This window comes from Paralichthys olivaceus, chromosome 11, assembly GCF_024713975.1.
Source record: "Paralichthys olivaceus isolate ysfri-2021 chromosome 11, ASM2471397v2, whole genome shotgun sequence".
Taxonomy (NCBI): Eukaryota; Metazoa; Chordata; class Actinopteri; order Pleuronectiformes; family Paralichthyidae; genus Paralichthys; species Paralichthys olivaceus.
Window position 1 is genome coordinate 1,927,505 of NC_091103.1, and position 24,261 is coordinate 1,951,765.

The 24,261-nt window shown below is 42.3% G+C and overlaps 2 protein-coding genes and 2 long non-coding RNA genes across 4 annotated transcripts; 1 reads left to right on the forward strand and 3 right to left on the reverse strand.

Annotated features, from left to right (window-relative positions):
• Positions 1–4,017: 4,017 nt before the first annotated feature.
• On the forward strand, positions 4,018–14,787 carry hif1al (hypoxia inducible factor 1 subunit alpha, like). Its single transcript, XM_069534112.1, has 14 exons — positions 4,018–4,177; positions 8,635–8,825; positions 9,106–9,296; positions 9,427–9,511; positions 10,075–10,187; positions 10,352–10,536; positions 10,680–10,786; positions 11,010–11,157; positions 11,434–11,714; positions 11,967–12,214; positions 12,412–12,566; positions 12,656–12,767; positions 12,959–13,082; positions 13,403–14,787. Exons 1-14 carry the CDS (start codon positions 4,143–4,145, stop codon positions 13,468–13,470), a joined length of 2,043 nt encoding a protein of 680 aa, XP_069390213.1. The 5' UTR covers positions 4,018–4,142; the 3' UTR covers positions 13,471–14,787.
• Positions 9,114–15,560, reverse strand: LOC138411998 (uncharacterized). The gene is made up of 4 exons (XR_011244492.1): positions 15,423–15,560; positions 14,821–14,883; positions 9,365–9,541; positions 9,114–9,257 (listed from the first exon to the last, which is right to left on the reverse strand). It is a non-coding gene; the product is annotated as an uncharacterized lncRNA (long non-coding RNA).
• Positions 12,234–13,011, reverse strand: LOC138411999 (uncharacterized). The gene is made up of 2 exons (XR_011244493.1): positions 12,872–13,011; positions 12,234–12,597 (listed from the first exon to the last, which is right to left on the reverse strand). It is a non-coding gene; the product is annotated as an uncharacterized lncRNA (long non-coding RNA).
• Positions 15,561–16,354: 794 nt separating the features above from the next.
• LOC109640123 (sushi domain-containing protein 6) lies at positions 16,355–23,818 on the reverse strand. The gene is made up of 5 exons (XM_069534113.1): positions 23,521–23,818; positions 21,135–21,247; positions 19,574–19,774; positions 17,775–17,919; positions 16,355–17,513 (listed from the first exon to the last, which is right to left on the reverse strand). Exons 2-5 carry the CDS (start codon positions 21,232–21,234, stop codon positions 17,201–17,203), a joined length of 759 nt encoding a protein of 252 aa, XP_069390214.1. The 5' UTR covers positions 21,235–21,247; positions 23,521–23,818; the 3' UTR covers positions 16,355–17,200.
• Positions 23,819–24,261: the final 443 nt, after the last annotated feature.

Below are 24,261 nucleotides of genomic sequence, written 5' to 3' on the forward strand. Positions count from 1 at the left end.
CGTGGCTGACGTAGGGGTTTTTATTTTCCTGATCGATCTGACCTTTGTGCAGAAACAGCTCCCATAACCTCAACATGTTGGGAACAGAGGATCTAATACGTGTGCATCTTTGTCAACATCTAGATTTATTCCCTTTGACTAAATTAAACATTTGTGTCAGTTGGAAATTGTTCAGACTGATTGAGACATGAAGTCTTGGTTCAGATTCCTGGTTTGTTATTCGAGTAAGAAAAGAAACCAAAGTTCAGATCTGAGCTGCCGGCTGAACGTGTTGAAACATTCTGTGGTTATTTCTGGTTAAAGAAACAAACAGAACATGACTCAGAGGAACTTAAACCTCCGCCAAGACCCAACTGTCCCTTCAACGTGAATCAAGCTGCACGTCTGGGGTGGTTCTGGGGTTCTTCAGTGTCTGTCGGCTTCAGTCAATGTTTTTCAGGTTTGTCCCAGTATTTCCTGGGGGTGGAGCCTCCACCACTTTGGTCTAAACTGAAAATACACAACCATTACCTCGCTTTTTACAGACATTCATTACTTAATCTTTAGATCCATGGGTTTTAATTGATTTAAGTCCAGGGGATGAGGGGAGCAACAATTCAAATAACCCAGGGAAAGAGAATCAAGGCAACTTATAACTGAACAAAAGAGTAATTTATCAAAAACAATCTGAAAACCACTTCCTGAAAAGGAACACTGACAAACACCAATAACAAGTAAACTCACCACAACAGAAAATAACTGGTCACACTAGCAACAACAGCACACGGAAGAGATCACCACAGTTAACACACAGATCAGACGCTGTCCCTCGGCCCACTGGGGCCGGGGGTTCTGCTTCTCGCTGCCTCTTAGCCACCGCGGCCTTGATTGGTGATTGAGCTCAGCCCTGCACACTCACACTGCAGCTGCAGGGGAACGAGAGGCACCTGAATGGACACTGGGGAGAGAGAGCAGAGAGAAAACACAACACGGCACGTAACAACCATCAAGCAGAGAAAATGGCAGCCCAGACTGAGACCCTCCTGTATCGTCAAATATGAACGGCTTAAAGAGGCAATGTGTAGAATTTAGTGACATCTAGAGGTGAATTTGCTTGTTGCAGCTGAATACCCCCTCATCTCACCCTCTCCTTCCAAACATGTAAGAGAACCATAGAAGAGAACCTGTGGTGAACTTCAGTTGTCATAAAAACTCAGAAGGTTTAGTTTGTCCAGTCTGGAGTTTGCCCCCCCCCCCCCCCGTAATTTAAATATAAAGTATATACGTATATATAAGATTCACCTAAATCTTACACTGAACCTTTACAGCACGGGTCGGGGCTCTGGTTCGTCTGCTCTCGAGTATTTATGTTTGTGCTCATCCGTACATCCTGACACTAGCAGTTCTTTGTGTTTCAATAACAAACAGTTCACCATCACATGTCCAATTTTGTGGCAATAAAAACATTCTGTTCTTCGTGATTATTGGATGCATGTGGTCCAATGCAGTGTCAACAACAACAGTGTGTGTGTGTGAGAGAGAGAGAGTCAGTACATCCTATAAATAGCAGAGTAACCTCCAGGACTGCAGGATCCAGGGTTGTGCCCTTGCAGCAACAGACAAACCACCGGTTTCCTCTCAGTGCAGCTCGACGGTGCTTCCCCGTATACTCGTCTTTCTCGTTGTCATAGCAACAGCATGTCTTCTGAGTATATCTGGAGCGAGCTCATCTGGTTGTAGGGTCCATCTTGGATCTGAGGCTAAATTAATGCGTCATCACGACTGAGATAAGAGGAAAACCTGAATCTGCCCAAACATGAAAATCATCACAAATCTCGATCTGATGAAGTTTCGATAAGATATTTGTGCAGGTGAAGAAAAATCTGTGAAATGTGAAGATAATACTTTTCATTTTCAGCCGTTAACATCTATGAACACACATTGTAGATTTGTCTGCACCTGAAAAAATCTCAATACACATTTACAGATACTAACATTATACAAACATTTGATTTAGATACAGTTACACAACTCTGCACACACACAAATGGAGTTACCACAATACTAAGGTGAGAGTCATAGTGTTCACTGATGAGTCTGTATGAGCTGACGTCACAAGAACAGCTGCAGCTTCACACCAGGAACAAAAACAACCTGCGTGTGCTGAGTCAAGTGAGAAGTCAACACAATCCTCATTAAAAACCAAGAGTCATCTGAAAACACTCTCCTGCGTCTCGGTCTGCACACTAACAACACTCAGTGCCAAGGGAACAGAGATTATGACAAATGTTGTGTTCACTTTTTATTTCACATTTCAGTCTGAAGACAAAATGACAGTTTAAAGGTTTTGTTTCTTTTTTTTTTACACTGTTTTCTTATTTTTTTTGTTTGTGTGTAAAATATGCATTCTCCATTGTCACCATACAGTTGTGTGTGTGTGTATGTGTGTACCTTGTGTGTCTGTGTGTACCTTGTGTGTCTGTGTGTACCTTGTGCGTGTTTGTGTGTTTGAGCACTGATCTGCAGTTTGACTGATAAAGATAAAACAATAATCATTAATCGTGTTAATAAAAAACAACTTTAATTTGTAATTTGTGTGTTTTTTGTGCTTTGGTCTAAATCTTATTTCAGAGGCTTCTGTGTGAAAATGCAGTTTGAAAATCAAGCAGCATCAAAATGATGTAAATCAGGTTTTATATAAAACTGACACAAAAATGTAAAGTGAGACTGAACTCAACATGTTAATAAACAAACTTATAACAAAATTACAATAATTATGATTTATAATAAAACTTTATTTGTGTATTTTATGAATCTACTGATCTTTTAGTGTTGACCCATGTTCCATTATAATAATTCCTCTGCTCGTCCGCAGGGGGCGGTGCAGTCAGGGACAGTCAGCGTAGAGGAAGAAAACGAGCAGCCGAGAAAAGCCGAAGATTGTCGAAGTAACTCGTCACCGCTCGGAACGTGTTGGTCACGTGTCTGCGTCACAGCCTGCGACACCGGAAGTTAGAAAATACAAAATAAAAGCTCTTTAAGCAGGATTGTTTATTATGATTATGATTATTATTTTTAGATGTTATAAAACCATCAGTGTATTTTAATATATGACTTTATCTATATAGAATTCATCTATGAATACAACTGCAGTCTCGAATTACCGTTGGTTATTTAAAATCTTTGTTATCTGATGTTTGTTAATAATTCCTGTAATTGTTTGAATGAAGTCCTTGTTGACTTGCTTTTATTTGTTAGCTTTTATTTTTTGTCTGCTGCTCTCAGGTGCCTCTCAAATCTCAGTAAGATGACCTCGTCACCATTACTGCCAATGGTTATCATTATTTAATGATATATTTTTTATATCTTCTATTTTAAGTCTTACTCTACTTACATCTGCTGTACCTTAATATTACAGACTGTTAGTCTAATGCACAACTTTATATAGTTTCAGTCTTTAAATCTGTATTTATTATTGCCTTCAATACTCTGCTTCGGTTACTTGTGTCTATCAATCACCTTTTACACAATAAAGTATCTATCTATCTATCTATCTTTCTATCTATCTATCTATCTATCTATCTATCTATCTATCTATCTATCTTTCTATCTATCTATCTATCTGATCAAGTAAAGATTAGATTACAACTGTATTAAAGAAAAAGTAAAGCACAACAGAATAAGACAGCAACAAAAGATGGCAAAACATACATCAACATTTTTATTGATAAGTGTTTACATGTCAACAGAAGTGAATCCTGCTGAAACATTTCATAAATTCAGAAGGTGTCACATCAGCTCCGTCCAATGAGTTGATGGAGAAAAGAAAAGAAAGAGAAAAGATTAAAAAAGATCAAATGTGAATCACTCAGAGTGTGTGTGTCACTCAGAGATCCCAGGGAAACCCAGTTGTCTAACATAAGACAAAAGTCCTCATTGCCCAGAATATTTCTTCAGACCCTTTTTCCACTTGAGTGTAATTTAAAATGTCCTTACATGAACTTGAATCCTCAGTCAGCTGTGAGAGCTTTATTGTGAAGGCCCAAAGGGAAGCAGCCTGCTCGTGTGGTGCAGTTTGACAGGTGCAGGTTCGGTTTCCTCAGACTTCATGAGAAGATCATGAGAAGAGGAAGCTGAGTCTGACCCCAGAGTTCAGTGTGAACATGGAGAAGAAGCAGGAGAGCGTCACAGTGAAGAGGTGAGAGCATCGATCAGAACATCAGGTCTCATGTGTTTGGAACTTTCCGTCTCCAGAGGCTTGAAAAACACAGGGAAATAACATGGAGCCTGAGAGTGTGTCTGCAGCCTGACACACACACACACACACACACACACACACACACACACACACACACACACACACACACACACACACACACACTGCATTTCTGTCTGAAGATCTTGTATTTAATGTTGTTTTCAAACTTTGTTGCATTGGAGACTTTTTAAATTTACTGTGTTCTAATGTGAAATTACTCATCACACAGTTATTGATTATTTATTACTTTAACTCGGATGTGATATTTCTGCAGTGTGTGTGTGTGTGTGTGTGTGTGTGTGTGTGTGTGTGTGTGTGTGTGTCATGGTGCAGGTTTATGTGTTGTGACTTAATATTTTCCTAAATAGCACAAAATAAAAAAAAAAATGCACTTGCGAAATGCAGTAGTACCACTTAGTTCATCTGATGTCTCTCAGTAATAGACAGACAGACAGAGAGACAGACAGACAGACAGATAGATAGATCTACAGACAGATAGACAGACAGATAGATAGATCTACAGACAGACAGACGGATAAATAGATAGATAGATACTTGATTCTGAGGGAAATATATTTATGATGGTTGCAGAGAAATACAAGATTGTAACTTGTGATCAGAACAAATGTAGAAAGTAGAAGGGCGCTCAGCAGAGACTGTACCTGCACCAAGTTCCACACACTCGTACATATCAGGCCTCTTAACATGTCAGATTACTTCCTTTATTCCACGTGTGAATGAAATCTACGAAAATGTGGAAAAGTTGCCGCCTCATCTCACAGGTTTTGAAGAAAGTTTAGTGGAAAGCGGTTGAGCAGTTTTTCTGTAGTCCTGCCTGACGTCCTTGGTGGAGGTAAAAAAAAACAAGTTTAAACAGAAGCGTGAGATTAATGTAATTAATTAATTAATGTCCACTTGCTGCTCAGTGGAATTCAACAGGCTGTTAAACAGCAGGCTGTGGGGGGGGGGGGGGGGGGGCAGTAAACAACACGTACACCACAGTTTGGATCAGAACATTGTCTCTGGGTCACGTACGTCAGACAATATTTACAGCTGGTTGTGTCGACATCATTGTTGTCCAGTCAGCAGTGGCTGTAATGAATGTGTGAGGCCAGAGGTTGTTAGTGTTTGTGCACACACACACACACACACACACACACACACACACACACACACACACGTGTGTGTCGTCACTGAGCCGACAAACAAAACGGTTTTCAACAGCAGGATGAGACATTTGGGTTTGTGTGTGTGTGCGTGCATTATTGACGACAAGTGTGCGTTGTGTGTTTTTGGTAGGGGTCCTCGTATTCTTTGTTTTAGACTTCCTCATACTTTTCTCTCTCTCTCTCTCTCTCTCTCTCTCGCTCCGCTCTGGTTGAGGACAGCTGAGGACACTGTGTTCTCTGTGTCTGAGCCTCACATGCTGGTTTTCCTTTAGTGGACACAAACCTACATCTACAGTATACATTACTGTGTGTGTGTGTGTGTGTGTGTGTGTGTGTGTGTGTGTGTGTGTGTGTGTGTGTGCATGCTATAGAACAAACTGGGGTTATTTTTTTTTTTTAGGTGAAGTGAGAGGGAAACACACACACACACACACAAACTGACTCTGTTTTTTTTGCCCAGTGCACAACCAGGCCTTAATGCGCCTCCCACACTCACTCACACACACTGAGACACACAAGTAAACACACTTGTGTTGAGCAATCTGAAATGTTTGCCAGCGTGCAGCTCTGACCGAGGACACACTGTCCTGTGACGCTGCTGCTGCTGCTGCTGCTGCCAGACGTGTTGTTGCTGTGTGAGCGTCACTGTAAACGTGTGCATCTTATTATTAGCAGCAGGATTATATAACAGAGCTGGTAGTAGTATAATTACAGTAGGGGTAGTATTATTACAGGAGTGGTAGCAGCAGTACTTTTACTGTTAGCAGTAGTAGTTGCAGTAGTAATGCAGTCTTTAGTTTCTTGCTGGCCTCCATCTTGACAACCCCCCGAGCAGTTGCCAGATTTTGACCCTCATGTTTAGATCCACTGTTTTAGAAACTAGAGACTAATACAGATTTCTCGGGGCTGATACCAATTATTTCTAAAATGTTGTTATCAAACCCTTAACACAAATAATATATTTATAATTGATGGAGAAAAATTGAGGTTTGATATTTCACAGTTTAGCGATTATCTTTATAATAATAATGATAATAACAAACTTTATTTAACAGTCAGTGTTTTGCTTCACAAATAAAATCAAGATAAAAAACATTAAAAACGAGAAGAAAAATAATACAATATTATTAAAAATCAAGGACAGCCACTGATCTAAAATCATTAATAAAAAGTAAAGGCAAAATAAGAAGGATAAAAGAAATGATCAAAGTAAAAATCATTCTGTAAAAGTTTGTTTTTAGAGATAATAAGATATAAAGAAAAAGAAAAACACAACCAAATATATAGAACTGAATAGAACATGATCCTCTGCCGACACTTTATCTGAGGCAGACGGTGGAAGTGTGTGTTTCTGGGAGTCGATGGTTTGTGTTTGTGTTTTTCGGGTGTGTCTAACCTGCGATGTGTCTTCACATGCCTGAGTGTGTGTGTGTGTGTGTGTGTGTGTGTGATGGTTATATCTGTGTGACCTGCCTACGTGTGTGTTTAAATCCACTCCTCAGCTGTAACGCTCGTCAAATATAGAAACACATTTGACCGGTGAAATAGTTTCGGGAGCCGCTGACATGTTGTCATGTTTGAACCGACTCTAATCTTGTGTTCTTGAGCTGTTTCATAATTTATTGTTGGTTTGATTCCTGCAGTTTGTTGAGTCAACCTGTTTGAACTCTGCTGTAATGAATCTCCTCTGTATCTGCAGCTCTGTTGCTTCGACGCAGTAAAAGTATTTGTGGTTTGACGGAGCAGATGAAGTTCGTTTCAAGGGCAGCTTGTTTGGTTTCTGATTGCGTAATCTCCCTCTGAGCAAATCACTGTGTGAAGAATGAAATAAAACCCTGTTTTCGTCTGTTCGGCACATGTTCTTCTGATGGAGGCCACAGCAGAGCAGGGCGGACAGAGGGATGGAAGAAGAGAGAGGGGAGAAAGGAGGGAGAAAGGAGGGAGGAGCTGGACTGTTTCCCAGTGGCTGAAATAAATAACATTCTGTTCTCTTCAGTTTTTGACATTTTTGCGATTAGTGCTTTTCCCACTTTGACTAAATAAAAAAAAATCCAGGAATGCTCATAGAGCTGGAGCCTGGTTATGATCCCTCGAAGAGAGGGAGGCCATCATGTCTCCCCCCTGGAGGAGGCGACGCGAGAGCTGCGCTGTGGTTTTACTGTGAGGAGGCGCAGAAATGTCAGGGGGCAGGAAAAATATGTTCCCAGGACAAAAGTGAAGATCTGAGGACAGGAAGAAGATTTAAGATTAGACCTTAAATTAAAAAAAAAAGATAAGGACCTGCACATCCAGTAAAAAACAAACTATTAGAAACGTGAGAACTGAACACGTTTTTCTGTTGTTTTAAATCACACGGTCTTATTGATCATTAGACTATCTGTATCTGAGGATGAGTTTATTCTATAAATATATATATATTGTGTGTATCGTGTACAAGCTGCTGTTCAAGCAACTGCTCCTGCTGACGTTTGTAACATCCTGAAGCTGCTGATCTGACTTTGAGCCCAGATTTCCTCACAGCTCATTGAAAACATCAGCAGAAATCTGAGAACGATTTAGATCACGTTGATTTGAAGAGACACATTTTTAAAGTTGTGTTAAAACAGTATTTTGTTGAAGCAGAATGAAACAACGCAAACACACAAGTTTATAGTTTAACTCAGGGTTTGTTCTTTCATTTCATTACAGTGGATTTATAATTTAGTCGTCTTATGTCAAACTGATCTTTGAAAACTGTTTTGTCTTCAGTGGAGGGAAAGAGAAACGTGTGGTGATGATGGATCTGAGAGACGGGGTTTGTTTTTCAGGAATGATGGTTAGAAAGCTCCGAGAGAAAAATGTTGAGGCAGAGGAGTGCGACCACTTTTTTTTCTCTCTGTTGAGATTCAACTCCTCACTGACATTTAATGAGTTTTCTTTTTTTGGACGGTTGTTTTTCTTCCTCAGTTTCTCACGTTTATTTCTTTTCTTCTTCTCCTCCTCTGATCTGCTCTTTCCCACATCGTCCCAAACTCTTCTCCTCATTCCCCTTTTTTCAGATTTTCACCAAACCCGGTGGAAATATTACTTGTTGAGTTAGGAATGATATTATATAAATATCTTAACGATGTCATTATGAAACTGTCTTATTACGATATAAAGTTTTGTAAAAAGAAAGTTTGAGACTTTTGTTCATTTGTTTTTATCTGTTTTATTATTTCGTCCTGTCCCTCTGTCCTCCTCCTGCAGAGGCAGCACGGAGCAGAGGAAGCTGCGTTCTCGTGACGCAGCCAGATGTCGACGCAGTCAGGAGACGGAGGTGTTCTATGAGCTCGCCCGCACTCTGCCGCTCCCCCGCAGGGTGTCCACCCACCTGGACAAAGCGGCCATCATGAGAGTCGCCCTCAGCTTCCTGCGCATGCACCACCTCCTGCGGCCGAGTAAGAGAAGCATCATCAGCTCTGACACTCTGAGTGTGTGTGTGTGTCTGATTATGTGAATGGGGCTCCGTGTTGACAGCTGCATTTATATATAAAATATATTCACTGGGTAACAAGGAAATTATTTATTTGACTCAAGCTTTAATTATTTATTCCTCAGGTGAATTCATCACACGGTCTGAAGTCTCACAGTCAGGCAGCGATTTGAAAAACTCTGATCAACAGGTGATTAAAGACAAACTGAAATAGATCAAAGTTATAACTGTGCCTGTTCATTCAGGTGAGAATCAGAAAGAGGAGTCTGAAGAGGAAGAGAGTGACATCAGGGAGGAGGAGGAGGAGGAGGAAGAGGAGGATCCAATGGACGCTTTCTATCCTCAGACGTTGGCTGGTTTCATCATGGTGATGACGGAGGAAGGTGACGTGATCTACCTGACGGAGAACATCAGCAAACACATCGGCATCACACAGGTAGAGAGCGAACGCATCCTGCAGCACAGAACATCAGAACATAGAACCACAGAAAACAGAACAATCACGTGAAACGTGAGGCGTCAGGTTTGTGTGTGTGAGTGACGGCTGTTGTTGTCGTGGTCCACAGCTGGAGCTGCTGGGTCAGAGCGTCTACGACTTAGTTCATCCGTGTGATCAGGAGGAGCTCAGAGATCTGTTGAGTCTACGTCCAAGTGAGTCTCACTCTGTATCACAAGAAGAATCTGTAACGTAGATAAAGAAAAGACAAAGGAAGTAGCTTTCACATTGAATTATTCATTTCATCGTTGTTTGGTCTTGTGAGAAGATCAGAAGACTTTTCAAATAATTATTATGGGTCTTAATTAATCTGGAAGAATTGTCTGATAGCTGTAATTGCAGAGGTGCTGCTTTGTGTTTCACATATTTGTTGGCATCAAAAAAAAAATAGTTTGGTTTGATTCGTGTTACAAGTGTCGACATTTAAAAAAAGATTCCGATGGAATTGTACCTTTTTATTCAAGTCTTTCTTACTTCGGTAGTTATTGTGCAAAACCATCGGCATGCGCCCAAACTAATATAAAATAAATGATTGTTATTATTTCATTATAAAAGATTTAAATACAGAGAAAATCTGATTAGTTTTATCAGCCACATTCAAACTTCTGAACAATTTTCTCAATTCTTATCGATGATAAACGTCACAGTTTGGAAGCAAAACTCAAAGAAAGAAGCTTAAGTTAATAATTGTCTGCGAACTTTATCGTGTTGTTTTCAGGTTCGAGTAAGAAAGAACAGAAACATCAGAACGAGAGAAACTTCTTCCTGCGAATGAAAAGCACACTGACCAGCAGGGGGCGCACAGTCAACATCAAGTCTGCTACATGGAAGGTTGTGTGTTATTCTAATAGTTACACAATGTTGTTGTACAGTAAACACACAGAATTAAAGAAACTTATTTAGTATTTGAAATATTTAGACTTTGTTAATAAAGTTAAGATAAAACTCTTCCTGCCTAACTCCTCCCTCTTAAACGGACTTCTCTCTTCCTGCAGGTTCTTCACTGCACCGGTCACATGCGTCCCTTCGGTGGCAGCTCCACGTCGCCCCCTGCAGCCAGAGTGATGACCCTGCTGTGTGAGCCCATCCCTCACCCGTCCAGCGTGGAGTTCCCTCTGGACAGGTCCACCTTCCTCACCCGCCACAGCATGGACCTGCGCTTCACTCACTGCGAGGGCAGGTACCATGAGCCCGACACCCTGACCTCTGACCTCTGACCTCCTCCGTTTGGACGAGAGGGAAGAGAAGCGGAACATCGTGTTAGAGCAAAGACCAGAAACTCATTCTAGTTTTTTTTGGTTTCTATCATGTTTTCGTTTCCAGGGTTACAGAGTTGGTGGGATACCAACCTGAAGATCTGATTGGCCGTTCAGCCTACGAGTTCCATCACGCGCTCGACTCCGATCACGTGACCAAAAGCCTGCACACATGTGAGTGTGTGCAGAAAAACTACGTATACAAGTAAAGTCGGTACAAACAGCGATCAGGAACAAAGCCACGAAGATACTTCAAGTTTAAATAATCAGCTTATTTCAGCTTTTTCAGTTTATAGCACCAGAGGCCGAGCTGGGCTTTGCCACTGTTCCAGTCATCTTCAATGTCTGTCCCTGTTGTCCCTCCCTCTGTCCTCCTGTCCGTCTGTGTCTCACACAGTGTTGACCAAAGGTCAGGTCAGCACCAGTCACTACCGTTTCCTGGCAAACAGCGGCGGCTTCGTCTGGGTCGAGACTCAGGCGACTGTTCTCTACAGCAGCAAGACGTCGCAGCCCGAAGCCATCGTCTGCCTCAACTTCATCCTCAGGTGATTCACAAAATACACGACGAAGAACCAGTGAGTAGAAATCCAGCACTTTGAAAGTCAAGTGTTTCCTCTCGCTCGTTAAACCGAACCCCTTCTGTCGTCCACTCAGATGAGGAAACAACACATTGGATTCTGTTGAATATTAAAACACGTTTCCTGTCGTCGCTTTTGTCGTTTTTCACACATTTGAGTAGTAAAACTTCTTCGCTGTGTTTTACACAATGAGAGGATCGATGTATTTTAAATGAAACTTCGTTCCCCTCGTCTCTTCTGCAGTTCTGTGGAGCAGCCAGACGTCGTTTTCTCTTCTGAGCAGATCCGTTGCGTTCACCAGCCCAAAGCTGAACCCGACTCACCGCAGCTCACACCAGAGGATTGTGGGTCACCTGACGTCTGTGACACTGATGTTCCAAATCAAACCAACTCCAGTGAGACTGAGGACACAGGTTCGAATCCCAGCAGCGCTACAGAGCTGTTCTTCAGACTGCAGGAGAAGCCAGAGGGGCTTTTCCAGACGGCTGATGACGACACGGACGCCATCGCACCACTGACAGGAGGTGACAACAGACAACGGGCTTCATGTTTACACCAGCCTGTTAGAGGTTCACATCATTACAGCTAAACACTGTATCTGACAGAATATGTCACGAGTTAAAGTTTGACTTTTGTTCAGTCACATGTTTCACTTTGTTCTGCTGTAAGACGAGTGACGTCTTAAGATGCTGAAGTTTATCATCTGACATAACACAGAGCTGAGAGATTTGACCATATAACACTCAGTTTATTTCTTTGGATTCCGTCTCCGTCAGGTTTTGTGGAGCTGTCGTTCGTCACTCCGCCCAGACCGGACTCGGTGCCCGACCACCCTCAGGATCTGTGCACGCCACAGCTGCGACAACTCCTCACCCCCATCTTCAACCCTCTCACACCTCCCTCGTCATCATCGCCAGCCTCTTCATCTGATCCCAGGGAGGACGACGTGATGGACTCAAGCGAGGTGGAGAGGTTCTTTGCCATTTGGCCAGAAAATGGTCAACAGAAAGAAAAGACGGTGGAGGTAAGAAAAAAAAAAAACATCCAGAAGAATCAGGTTTTAATTTTCAGAAAAATAATCTAAACAGATTCAGAAATCGATTCCAAAGTTGGTGAAAACATTTTAAACTACAAAAGGTAAAAATAGTTAATAATAATAAAATAATTCTAATCTTTGGACATGTGGACGTGGACATGTTAAATAAATGTCTGTTCTCTCAGAACATGGAGGGGATGGATCTGGACATGTTGGCTCCGTACATCTCGATGGACGATGACTTCCAGCTGACCGCCTTCAGTAGTTTGTCCGAGGAAGTCGACAAACCTTCGTCAGAACCTTCAGCTGTGACTCCTGCAGCCACACTCAGCAGGAAACGGTGCGACACACTCGATTCATGACCAGTGAATCTTGGATATAAGAAAACAACAAAGATTTTCATCTTGTACCGTCTCCTCTTCTCTTCAGGGCCCACAATCCAGACGAGGAGCTTCTGTCTCAGCTGATGATTCAGGACAAGAGACAGAAACAAACTCCTTCGTCAACAGAAGAGGAACTTTTCCTCACTCACAGATTACTGGTGAGACGACGGCAGAAAATCAATATTTCAATTACATTTAAATAATATAACGTGTCGTGGATTCAGTTGATTAGAGTTTAAAACTTTCACAGAATGATTTCAACCTTGTTCATGAAAATTCATTCAAGTCATTTTCCAAGTTTTAACCTCCAGGTTTCCGTCTTTGACTGTTTTGTGATCTCCATGTTCAGGACTGTCTGGGGGAACCCGACCAGTCAGATCTGATCTTAGACCTGGGACCAGGAGGTCGGAGTCAGCTCCTCACAGACAGAGACCCCGTTTTAGGAGGCGTTCAGGGGCTTTGTGAAACTGCAGGTAAACACATACACACACAAAGTTCTGCTAAAACAACAAACTTTCTACAAACACATTCGAGTGACATGCCTCCCTCTGGTGGCCATACTGAAAGACTGCAGCTTTTTTCTCTTTAACAAAACCTTCGACGAACTCTAAACACACTTTGACCCGGACGGACGCGTTTTCATGCCACATGTAACTGATCACATTCTGATCACTTCCAGGTCACATGTTAGAACCAGAAGTAAACGACCATTAAAGTCACATTACGCCAGATGTTTTGAGTATCAGACGCTCTTCAAGTTAAAACACTCGTGATATCTGTTTCTTTCCTCCAGCTCTGATGAGGGACATATTCGATCCTCGCCCTCCTGACCTGTTGCCACCTCTGTCGCCCTTGACTTGATGGAGCTCCCGTCGGTTCAGAGCTTGGCGCTCGACTCAAGTGCTCGAAGAGAGAAAGTTGACACGGGATCTACAGCAGCCTGAGCGCACATATACAAATGTAACACGCCAAAAACATGTACGCACCCGAACATAGACTCACATACGCTGTATCACTTTGCTGGAGGGCTCGACCAGGAAACTCCACTTTCTCTGACTGTGGAACGAGAACCAGTCACTGGTGACGTCCACTTTTTTAATGAGCGTTTTCCATCTACATTTATATTCATCAATGATTTCATGTGTGAAATCATCAAGGGTCAATCTCTCTTGTGGACAACAGGTGGTGCTGAAACCTTTCATTCAGAGGACGTGAAGAGAACCTGGACACGTGTTTTTCTATGCAGTTAAATTTAGCACAACTTTAAACCTTCGATGGAAGAAATCATCATTTGAATACGTACAGCATTTCCCATAATGCTCTGCTTTGACAACTTTTCTGCCCTTATTGTTTTTTGCTCGCACAAACAAATATCAGTGGCATCGTTTATTTCAGTGGCATTTTTATATACTCTCATGCTTCATCTTTGTTTTCTTGGATGATTCATTTACTGTAAAGAGTTTTAATCTGGGGATTTTATTTCTGTGTTTCCTGAAATGAGTCGGGCGTCTGAAGGTCAGTCATGTGTTTGTCCTCGTGATGTCAACGGATTCATCTCATATCACAACACTCCTGTTCGTCAACGTGAGGCGAGAGCTCAGAGGAACTTCAGTAAACTTCACCTGTGACCTCTGTTGCAAACACACATGACACAGAGGAATCAAACAACACATGCAACATGTCGCTCTCTGCAGATTTGATTCTGCTTTTTATCATATGTCTATAACCTGATCAACTGTCAGTAGAATTCATATATTTGATTAAACACTAGTATTCATGTTTCTATCATCTATACGTTTGAATTTTACGACTTTTAACAAACTGTGCCTCGAGTTATAAAGGCTGAAAGTAGACAAGTGTTTTTCAGGCAGTGATTTGTTTCCACACTGAAATGTGGATTGTTTTGTTATTTTAACTCTAAATAAACCCTTAAACAGCAAAATGTCCAGATTCACTGTGAAAGAGCATCTTGTTTGTTTCAGAGCTGTTCTCCTGTTGCCCTGTGAGCCTCTAATCCTCCAGTCAAATACATATGAATTAAGGTTTTTCTTCCTGACACAGGATCCGTTCGAAACGTCCCTGTTGATTTTTAACGCGGGAGAATATTAACCATGTTTTATTTTTATCTCTTCATCCTGTTTGTGTTCTGGAGTTCTGAATAAAGCTGTTGAAGCAGAAGCTGTGATCTGTGTGTGGAGATAAAACACTCACCTCGTCTTAGACTCCGACTCGTCGTAAAGATTCTTCTCAGAAACATCCGCCCGAACATCAGGTCTAGAAAAGAATCAGTCGTGTGAGTCGATGTGCACGAAGGCTTTTAGTTTGAAATGAATCAAACAGAATATTGTTGCTGCTAAGTATATATTACATTTTTACATGTAGCTGATGCAGAGATCTGCACATTCACTCAAAGTCACTTAGTCTTTAGATTTCTTCTCTACAATTTATACGCAAATACTGAAAGTTTTGCTCATTTTACTAATGTACAATTACTTCCATCCATCAAATGTTTTGATCACATGACTGTGGCTAAAACAGACTGTCTCGAGGCCACCTCGCCGCAGAATGAACACTTTTATTTTCCATATGATAAATAATTTTGGACTTTTCTCTGGTAAAGAATTTTTCAACCATTTGTCTTTATCGTTGAATTTATCCTTCAGGTGTATTTTATCTGTCAGAGAAGATTTGATGTGAAGAACAGAAGAATCAAAAGCAAATATTTAACAGTGAAGTGAAGTTGCTAATAGTTTGACAAACACTATTTAGTTTTATGTTTTCAAAGTTAATGAATTTCAAAATAAAGTTATTACAAGTAGAAAAATGTCAAAAAATGGACATAACTTCCGAACCAGACCAGAGAACAGTTTTAGTACTTCTGTCTGTACTTCTGTTTCTTTCTTTGTCAATGACTCGTCCTGATTCATCCATTCATCAGACTGTAATCTCCGCTGAGTGTTTACTGTAAACTCTACTGGCTCTTCCCCTTTTTTATTTCCTGAAAACGTCTTGCCAAAATCAAACTTCTCTTTTGCTCAAACTCCAGTCGAACACGCCCAGGATTCCCAGAGAGGAAGAAACATCTGAATTTTAACCCATCAGTGTTTTTAAAGATTCTTACACGATTGATTGAACCGCTCTCATGTTTCCTGAGAAATCATTCACTGCTGCTCAGGAAGTGATGACGTAAATAAGCAAAGGTCAAACTTCACTCTTAACCTCATACATGGAAACACTTTTTGAGAAACCTGTTTATTTATAGCATCTTAAAATCAGCTGAAATCTGCAAATGTCATGTAAAAATTATTTGTTGCTTCATCAACACATGTGAGTGTGTGTGTGTGTGTGTGTGTGTGTGTGTGTGTGTGTGTGTGTGTGTACTGACAGTCAGAGTGAAATAAAAACTGGTTCATCAACAGGATCTGGAAACAAAGTTTTTAACATTGAAACATAAAATGTAGATTCTGTCATTTGATCAGTTGTTTTCCATCTGATGAACTGTGTTCGATTATAAACAAGAGGTTTCAAACGATGGGCAAATTAGTATTTCAGCAGCGTCTCTGTTTGTGTTAAACATCCTAAATTAAACCAAACTAACAAACTGAACATCAGTGAAAATGCTGGAACTTGTTCTTTTACCTCTGAACGGTGATTGTTTCCTTCCTGCTCCGAGCTGAGCTCGTCTGGTGATTCCTCACCAACGACATCAGGTGACTCAAATTACCTTCAATCACAGACCAGGATGTGACATGTCCACATTTATTCATCATAACATTCTGTGCAATAACACATCGTACAAATATTCATGTTGTAAATATTACAATTCATATAATAGTTAAGATTCTTGTTTTAGGCCAAAATGAAAGTTTAAATACATTCAGGGTCTGAGAAGGCGTCAGTCGCTCTGCAGGAGTCACAGAGGGAACCAGAGGGACCAGAGGGACCAGAGGAACCAGAGTCACATTGGTTTGGCCACAATCTGTTTGTTAAGTTAATCTCATGCAAACACTCACGTGTCTGTTTGGTTTCAAGTTCCTAAAAAAAATCAACTGTACATAAAATTAACTTTTTGAAACTCAACATCACAACATGCTGTTGCACACGTCACCATCCACCACAGAGGGTCCGTGCACCACGCTGGTGTCAGAGCAACGTCTCAGCTAGAGATGGAGAATACAGCCGGTTCCCATGGAAACTCAAAAGGTTCCTTTACCACATGACTTCATGAATATAACCTGGATCAGCCCGTCACTGACGGGAAGGATGGACAACGTCTCCAGAACAACACTGAAAACACACACACACACACACACACACACACACACACACACACACACACACACACACACACACACACACACACACATTTTGTCCAATCAACATGAATGATGCAGTCCAGGCCTGTTCAGTCAGGTCTCTGTGACCTCTGGCCAATCAGAGCTTCTCAGCTTGGTCTAAATTAGCGTGTGATGCTGGTGAGCTGCAGCCGACCAGGCAAAGTGCAGACAGGAGTCAGTTTGTGATCTGCAGAGGAAACTCTGCAGCAGGTCACTGTCAATCAAAATCCTCATCTCACGGCCGACACTGTCAATCAAGTGTCCTTGTCGTCTGACAGAGTGACGTGAAGCTGCCGACCCTCCCCGTCACTCATCCGTCCTAGTGATTGGACCTCCTCATAGGGGGGTGGGGGGTTGTCGGGGCTTTGAGAGGAGAGCAGGGGGCGGTGGCTGCCGTCCGACTGGTGGCGGCCCGGAGCCTCCTGGGCCAAAAGGAGCTGGGTGGGTCCAGGTGCGGAGCAGGCGGGGAGGCGCTGACCCCAGCTTCCGTACACCGCCTCCTCGTAGGAGGGGAGAGAGACAGGAAGTCCGTCCACCATCAGGTCCAGCTGGTCCGAGGAACGACGGCTGATGGAAGAAACTGAATTATTCCATCTGCCAAGGAAGTGATGTTCTCACCTCTTCTTGTTAAACAGAAACTACTCAACACATGGTCGGACGGCTCGGAGAAGACATTGTGAGATTTGTGTTGAGAATAATTCATGGATCTTGAATTTGCTGCAGATTCAATTAAACAACAGTGAAGCAGCTTTGACCAAGACCCTGAATCTCCAGACCTCCGACCACCGGCCCCAACACAAAATACAAAAACCTCCATCTTCTTCTTACCTGTGAGACTGACAGGGGAAGAGGCGGGACTTGACGACCAGGCAGGCGGTTGTGGTGAGCAGGAAGATGGACACGCCCACCGCCGTCGTGGCCATGTTGGGCATCGAGTCGTTGGCTCTGTCGTCAGGGTTCACGTGAGGACTCTCTGAAGAGGAGACGGAGAAACACAACCACAGACAGATGAGGATTACATCGCTCTGCAGGAGGAACTGAGCGGCCATCCAAACAAACGAAAGCCGGAGTCTTCTGAGGACATGTCCACAATACAAGTCACCAGTGGTTTATTTCAAATCTTTTTTAAATGTCAAAGACATTTGTAGGAAAAAAAATCCTAAATAGATCATCAGCAATATAAATATTCATAAAAATACAAAGATAAACATTAAGTTATAACCCAAAACAAGTGATGTGACCAGGAAGTAGATTATTTCTATTATTTGAAGCGTCCAGGTCCATGAGTTTCAAGTAGGTGTGTTTTATAAGTATTTATTATTATGGCTCTGCTTTAGTTGCAGGGTGGTTTTGTAGGTGTTGTCCCACACGTCAACACAGTAACTGAACATTCAAACCCAGAGTCAGTGTTTGCGCGTAGATTTAAGAAAAGATCTCTCAAACAGCTGAGAGGAGGAGCAGTTAGAGGAGGCAGCTGATTATCTGCCTCACTGTGAGAAAATATTCTGTGGCGATCATCAGATATCAGTTGTTTTTTATCTCAGCCCAGTTCTGTGGTTTCTCCTCGCCCATGATTGCACAGCAGCTGGTTTCCGAGAGCCTCTGAAGGTGTCAGAGGAAATGTTTAATGGTTATCACAGTGGCTCTGCCCTCTTCCTCTCTCCGCCTATGACTTCCTGTCCCAGAGCGTTCCAGTGAATCGCAACAGAGGAAGTCGGAACGGGTCTGAAGAAAAGTGAAGCTTCTGAGAGTCTGAGAGTTTCTCTGAAGTAGGTCAAAAGATAAACTCAGGTCTCAGTCTCAAGTTTTAACAGGAAGGACACTCAGGCCCCTCTCCTGATGATTAAGATCAGATGCTATTAATAAAAATAATATTATTAATAAAATATTGAATCTCTATATTACATACATTACATATAGATACAGATCAGAACATTATGTTAAATTTTAGCCCAAAATGAAAGGTGAGACACCTGAAACCTAAAATCTGTTTCCAATTTTTTGAAATATCTTTCACAAATGTTTTGTATGAAGCCGCTTCAGTGCGTATCTCGTTTGCTCACAGGTTATTCACTCGCTTTCTGTTGGTGACCTCACTGGGAATCAAACACTGGAACAATAACACAGCGTGCGCTTCCTGAACAAAACAAAGAGGAGCTGTCGCAAAATGATGAATCTGCCTTTAACCTGTTTGGATCAACAATGGGATGATTCACGAGCAGATTATAAACAGAGGTCATCTCTGAGGAACGCTGTGATGATGATGATGATGATGATGCTGCTGCTGGGAAACGTCAAGATACGAGTGCGAGAAGAAGATCGCTGACTAACAGAGGAAGGAATGTTTAAGTCACATGACGTGAGTCCTCTTTGCATGACGATTTCATCCAACCTCCAGAGAGAGCAGGCAGCTGAAGCACGGGAGGGAATCGAACTACTGACCTGAATGTTTGTGTTCAGGACAGAAATAATCTACAAATGAACTTGTTCAATCTGATTAGTTATTACTTTAGTTTGTCTTCTCCTGATGTGAAAACAAAAGGTAACGTGTGTCTGTTATCTGCACGTTACCTGTTCACAGATACTTTGAACGTTATATTACTTGTGTTCCACATCTCCAGACTCACCCTTGAGGGGGATGCAGGCGGGTATCGGAGGCTGCCACCTCCCTTGGCGACACCTGGAGACGCGGGTCTTGGTGATGTGGTACCCGGGCTCACAGAAGACATGGATGGAGCTCTTCTGAGGGAAACCTCTGCACGGAGACGGGTCGCAGCGGAAACCTCCATGTTCAGGCACCAGGGGGTGGGAGCAGTTACTCAGTCTGCCTGCAGACACAAGAGACGATGTGATGAGATCGAAATTCTAAATAATCACTTCTTTCTACCTCACACCACTGATATGATCCTGTGTTTATATTTATTTCCCATAAATCCTTTCCCGTCTATGTTTCTCCTCAAAACCCTGCGCTCACACTCGAATAGCTCTGCTTTAAATTTGAACCCTGGAGTCCCTCAGGGTCCATCAGCAACAGACGATGGTGTCCTGAGCAGCGTCTGTCTGTTGATCTCTGTAACGAGACACCAGGTCGACCTGAAGGACAGAGTGTCTGTTTGTTTTCATGTTGTTGTGAGAAGACACCAGGTGAGAGGGAGACGAGTGAGTGTGTGAGAGGACAGAGGAGCGATGTTTCTCTGTCAACAGATGATGACATGAGGGTACTCGGCTGCACTGAGGCTCAGGGTTTGGTTTTCAGTGTATTTCCTGCTGCCTTCACTCACCAGCATCATAACACAGTCTTCTTATGTAACAAACATCCCACTCACATCCTAACAACTCACTTCCTCTATTTCTTCTTCATGAAGCCCAAACATCAACACGTGAAGAGAGGCTCGGGTGGAAAATCACTAGAATTTGTACAAATGAAGCTGCACGAGAAAAATCGTGTCTTCCGGGTTTCTGGGGAATTTAAGAGACGAACTGAGAGCAGAAGAATTGTCGTAGATATTTTTACAACACAATTTGATTTTGGAGAGAAAGAGGAACAGGAACAGGTCAGTTCATCATAATGTAAACTACAGCGAGAACGTTCTGATAAGAAGAGGAAGAACCAGACAGTTTCAAACCTGCCTCTTGTTATGTTCGATAAGTGATTCAAAAAAAAGTTTGATCAAGTTTGATTAAACAGTGGGTTTGAGTCCAGACCACAAGCGAACATTATATATATCTACAACGCCACACTGGGCACCCGACGCCACAGATCGCACCGCACGTTTCAGTTTGACTGATTGACTCTCAGATAACGTTAACAGATAATGTTCAACAATAAACCAACATGTTTACACGTCTACTTTCACCATCACCAACAGTCGTAGTGTCAGAATCATGTTAATCCACCAAGTAGTGATTGTAAGTGTTAAGGCATGAAGTCATGACGAGGCATAAATGTCATCTCACACACACACACACACACACACACACACACACACACACACACACACACACACACACACATATATATATACACACAAAACGTTTTTGTAAACAGAGTAGTGGGTCATTTTTCTACAACTGGGTCGACTTGCTGCAGGATTTAATAAATACTCTGAAGTGTAACCATGGAGACATAATGAACTAACAAACCCAGACAGAGGGGTTTGGGTGGAGTGGCGGGGTCAGAGGTCAAACCTGCAGCGAGGAGCGGTGACGAGGCCAAAAGGAGGAGGAGGAGTCCACAGAGCAGACTGACGCGTCCACACAGACATGGACGCAGAACTGACGCCGACATCAAACCAGACTTCCTGAAGACACAGAGAGGTACAAGGTCAGATCTTCATCACATACATCATCTTCATCACCTACATCATGTGCATCAAACAACCATCACACTTATGTGAACTGATGTAAATTCCCCGCTGGCTCCTTCATGAAAATGTCGCCCGGCTCACAGGAAGTGATGTACTTTGTGTTTCCAGCCACATCAGTGACGTGGAGCTCAGGGGGTTAAAGTACGCGACGATAAAACACAGACAACAAAAACTATTTCTACCTGCAGAAACTTCCACAGAGAAAAAAATCGGAAATAAAAACCACACCGCAGTCTGTGCAGCAGCAGGACCTGTGTGACGCATGATGTGAAGTCGTGTTGAGTGTCTTCACCCACTGAATCACACCTGACGTCTGGTTGATCAGTAGCTGCAGAGGAGACTATGAACTTTGCTCTTTGTGCTCTGTTGAGTTTCTGAACACGAGAAACAAACAAGCACAAACACTGTCAGGGTTTGTTTTCTCATTTATTAATAACTGACTCCAGGTTTTTTTTTAAAACAACTAAGGAAAACATGAATCCACCATTTCCACATAGAATTATTTAGAATGATCTAATATTAACAGGAGGCTACTTTCATTAACGACTGTACTGGTGAGTGAACGCTCTGAAAGCAGGATTGTAATGTGATTAAACCTGAATATATGAGACATTATAAGATTCAGACTTTCACTTTTCCTCCGCTTCATGTCTGTGATCGGTGTTGAACTAATTTTATCAATTTTACAGAACACGATCTATTTTATACTTTGCCAGTGTGTTAACACATGTGGGGAAGAGGAAGTGATATAAGTGGATTTAATGAAACTGAAGGACACAGTCACTGTGTTTGACAAACGTTCAGTGAACACAACTCACAATGCACATCATGCACAGAACAGAGGGAACGCTGATGCTGCGTTCACAGGGATGCAGTGTGTGTGTGTGTGTGTGTTTGTGTGTGTGTGTGTGTGGGAGGGGAGGGAGGGGGGGGGGGACCCCACCAAAAACCTCACGTCACCCACCTGTTATAATGTCAACTGATTCTCACCTGTTATAATGTCAACTGATTCTCACAATGACACTGGAAGATGTTTACGACAGAATCCATAAAACTCTCCACGCTCAAAGTAAAGTTCAAGCTCATAAAGTCATAAAGTCTCATAAACAGTCTCCCAACGAACAACAAGACGTTTATTATAATTGTCTGCGCTTCAGCCTGTGATGATGATTTTAGAGTTGTTATAAAACAAAATCAGATTAGAGTTGGATCTAATCGACATAATCCAGCAGCAGCAACTTCGGACGCCGCTGTTCATTTTGACCATAGGCCGTAAATAAAGATGGACGACGTGTATCCACTTCCTCCTTCTCTCCAGAATTGAAGCCAGAGTTTCCTGATATGAGCTCCGCCATCTTGGAGCTGTGATTATTAGATGGAGCTGTGGCATCGAGGTCGATCAGCTGATCGCTGCTGTCAATCATGACATTTCATTGTGTTTTTATATATCGTCAAATAACCAACTGAACCAAACGCATCCAAAACATCAATGTGACAAATATTTTTCATCACTGCTTTTGTTTATGAAATTTTAAAAAAAGCCAATAACTTCCAAACCGTCTCAACAGCAGGTTTGAAGAAGAAAACTGATTCACGAAGACACAAAATCTAAGACAAGCAGGAATGTTTCACATCTGAGAAGCTGGAACCAGAGTTCGATGAAACTATCAATGATTATTTCATTTTCACCAAAATAGAACAAATGGACATTATATACTAATAAACTGCACCTAATTGATCGACCTCAGATTTGTCAAATGTTTTTGTTGTATATAAAAACCATTGAAAAAACTCAGGATTTTAAATTAAAAGAAATAATTTCAATGTGACATGTATCTTAATAATTATGGATATCGTCTGATATGAATATCTTTATCTGATATCATCTCTCTCAGCTCTGATTTGATGCTTGAAGATCAGATTTATCAGTAAATGCACAGACTCATGTTTTCATCACACACACACACACACACACACACACACACACACACACACACACACACACACACACACACACACACACACACACACACACACGGTCACCAGGCTGACTTGTATCTATAGAAACAGGTTAATCACGTAAAAAGCTCTTAGTTCCTCAGCAACAGAAGCTTCTCTCGTGTTCTGTGCTTCTATGAGAGGATTTTAAAACAGTGTGAGGAAACACGTTTTGAACACCGGAGGTTTCAGCGGTAAACACGACTCACCTGACACCGACAACCAGGCGGCGGCGGCGGCTGCTCCTGCTCCGAAGCTCCGGAGACTCCCGAACCTGTCGATGCGGAAAAACTCCGGGATGTGAAGTGAAGACGAATCTGGTCTCTGGTTCTGTTGTGTTCTGGTTCTGATGATCTCAGGTTCTCTGGTTTTGTTGTGTTCTGTGGTTCTCTGGTTCTGTTGTTCTCTGGTTCTCTGGGTCTCTGGTTCTGTGGTTCTCTGGGTCTCTGGCGGGGATCAGCTGTTCTCTGCTGCTCAGCAACAAGTGAAACCTTTTTCTCTGAAGCTTCTGACTCATCGATCAGCTGTGTCTGGCAGAGACACCCTGGATTCTGATTGGCCGCTGAGGCCCAACAAGCTCCGCCCACCCCTGTCATATTGAAAACACACACACACACACACACACACACACACACACACACACACACACACACACACACACACACACACACACACACACACACACACACACACCTCAGGCTGAGTGTTTACAGTAAAAGCTGAAGAGCTGCACAGCTCACTTCTTGGTGGACGCGCTAAAAATACAACAGTGCTGAGTGTTGCTGCTGCTGTGATGCAGCAGAGGAGCAGAGGCTTCTTGGCTCCCACTGGTTCTGGTGTCAGCTCATTAAGCAGCATGTGGGAACTTCATCAGCCGTGTGATTAGTCTCTTGTAGATTATTTTCAGGTTGACTGTACGTTTAGGCCTCGTTCTGACAACGCGTGACACC

Excerpts from the sequence above, each read along its gene's own strand:
- hif1al (XM_069534112.1), top strand. The coding sequence starts at position 4,143 with ATGGAGAAGAAGCAGGAGAGCGTCACAGTGAAGAG. Across the intron at positions 12,567-12,655 it reads GCCACACTCAGCAGGAAACG|GGCCCACAATCCAGACGAGG; the intron begins GTGCGACACACT and ends TCTTCTCTTCAG. Across the intron at positions 13,083-13,402 it reads GGGGCTTTGTGAAACTGCAG|CTCTGATGAGGGACATATTC; the intron begins GTAAACACATAC and ends TCTTTCCTCCAG.
- LOC109640123 (XM_069534113.1), bottom strand. The coding sequence starts at position 21,234 with ATGTCGGCGTCAGTTCTGCGTCCATGTCTGTGTGGACGCGTCAGTCTG. Across the intron at positions 17,920-19,573 it reads CGCCTGCATCCCCCTCAAGG|AGAGTCCTCACGTGAACCCT; the intron begins GTGAGTCTGGAG and ends TCTCCTCTTCAG. Across the intron at positions 17,514-17,774 it reads TTCCCCTGTCAGTCTCACAG|CCGTCGTTCCTCGGACCAGC; the intron begins GTAAGAAGAAGA and ends TTCTTCCATCAG.